The 312-nt window shown below is 51.6% G+C and overlaps 1 protein-coding gene across 1 annotated transcript in view; it reads right to left on the reverse strand.

Annotated features, from left to right (window-relative positions):
* EMH_0034230 (uncharacterized protein) overlaps window positions 1-312 on the reverse strand; it is a gene marked incomplete at both ends in the record, with an annotated part of 1,604 nt that overhangs the window by 492 nt on the left and 800 nt on the right. The window contains one exon of the mRNA XM_013494849.1: window positions 45-310. Coding sequence (XP_013350303.1) covers window positions 45-310 — 266 coding nt within the window. The remainder of the gene's footprint in view (window positions 1-44; window positions 311-312) is intronic.

Here is a 312-nt window from a genome sequence, read left to right on the forward strand (position 1 = left end):
CTGCTGTTGATGCCATATACGCCAGACAAAGAGCTTCTTTATACATGTAGATGCTGCTGATGCTGATATACAGTAAATATTTCTGCTGCTGCTGCTGCTGCTGCTGCTGCTGCTGCTGCTGCTGCTGTGGTTGCTGCTGCTGCGGGTAGTTGTGGTGGTGGTGGTGGTGCTGTTGATGCCACATACGCCAGACAAAGAGCTTCTTTATACATGTAGATGCTGCTGATGCTGATATACAGTAATGCTGCTGCTGCTGCTGCTGCTGCTGCTGCTGCTGCTGTGGTTGCTGCTGCTGCGGGTAGTTGTGGTGGT

The sequence above is a fragment of the Eimeria mitis genome, genomic scaffold (assembly GCF_000499745.2).
Source record: "Eimeria mitis Houghton genomic scaffold, Emh_scaff1306, whole genome shotgun sequence".
Lineage (NCBI taxonomy): Eukaryota > Apicomplexa > Conoidasida > Eucoccidiorida > Eimeriidae > Eimeria > Eimeria mitis.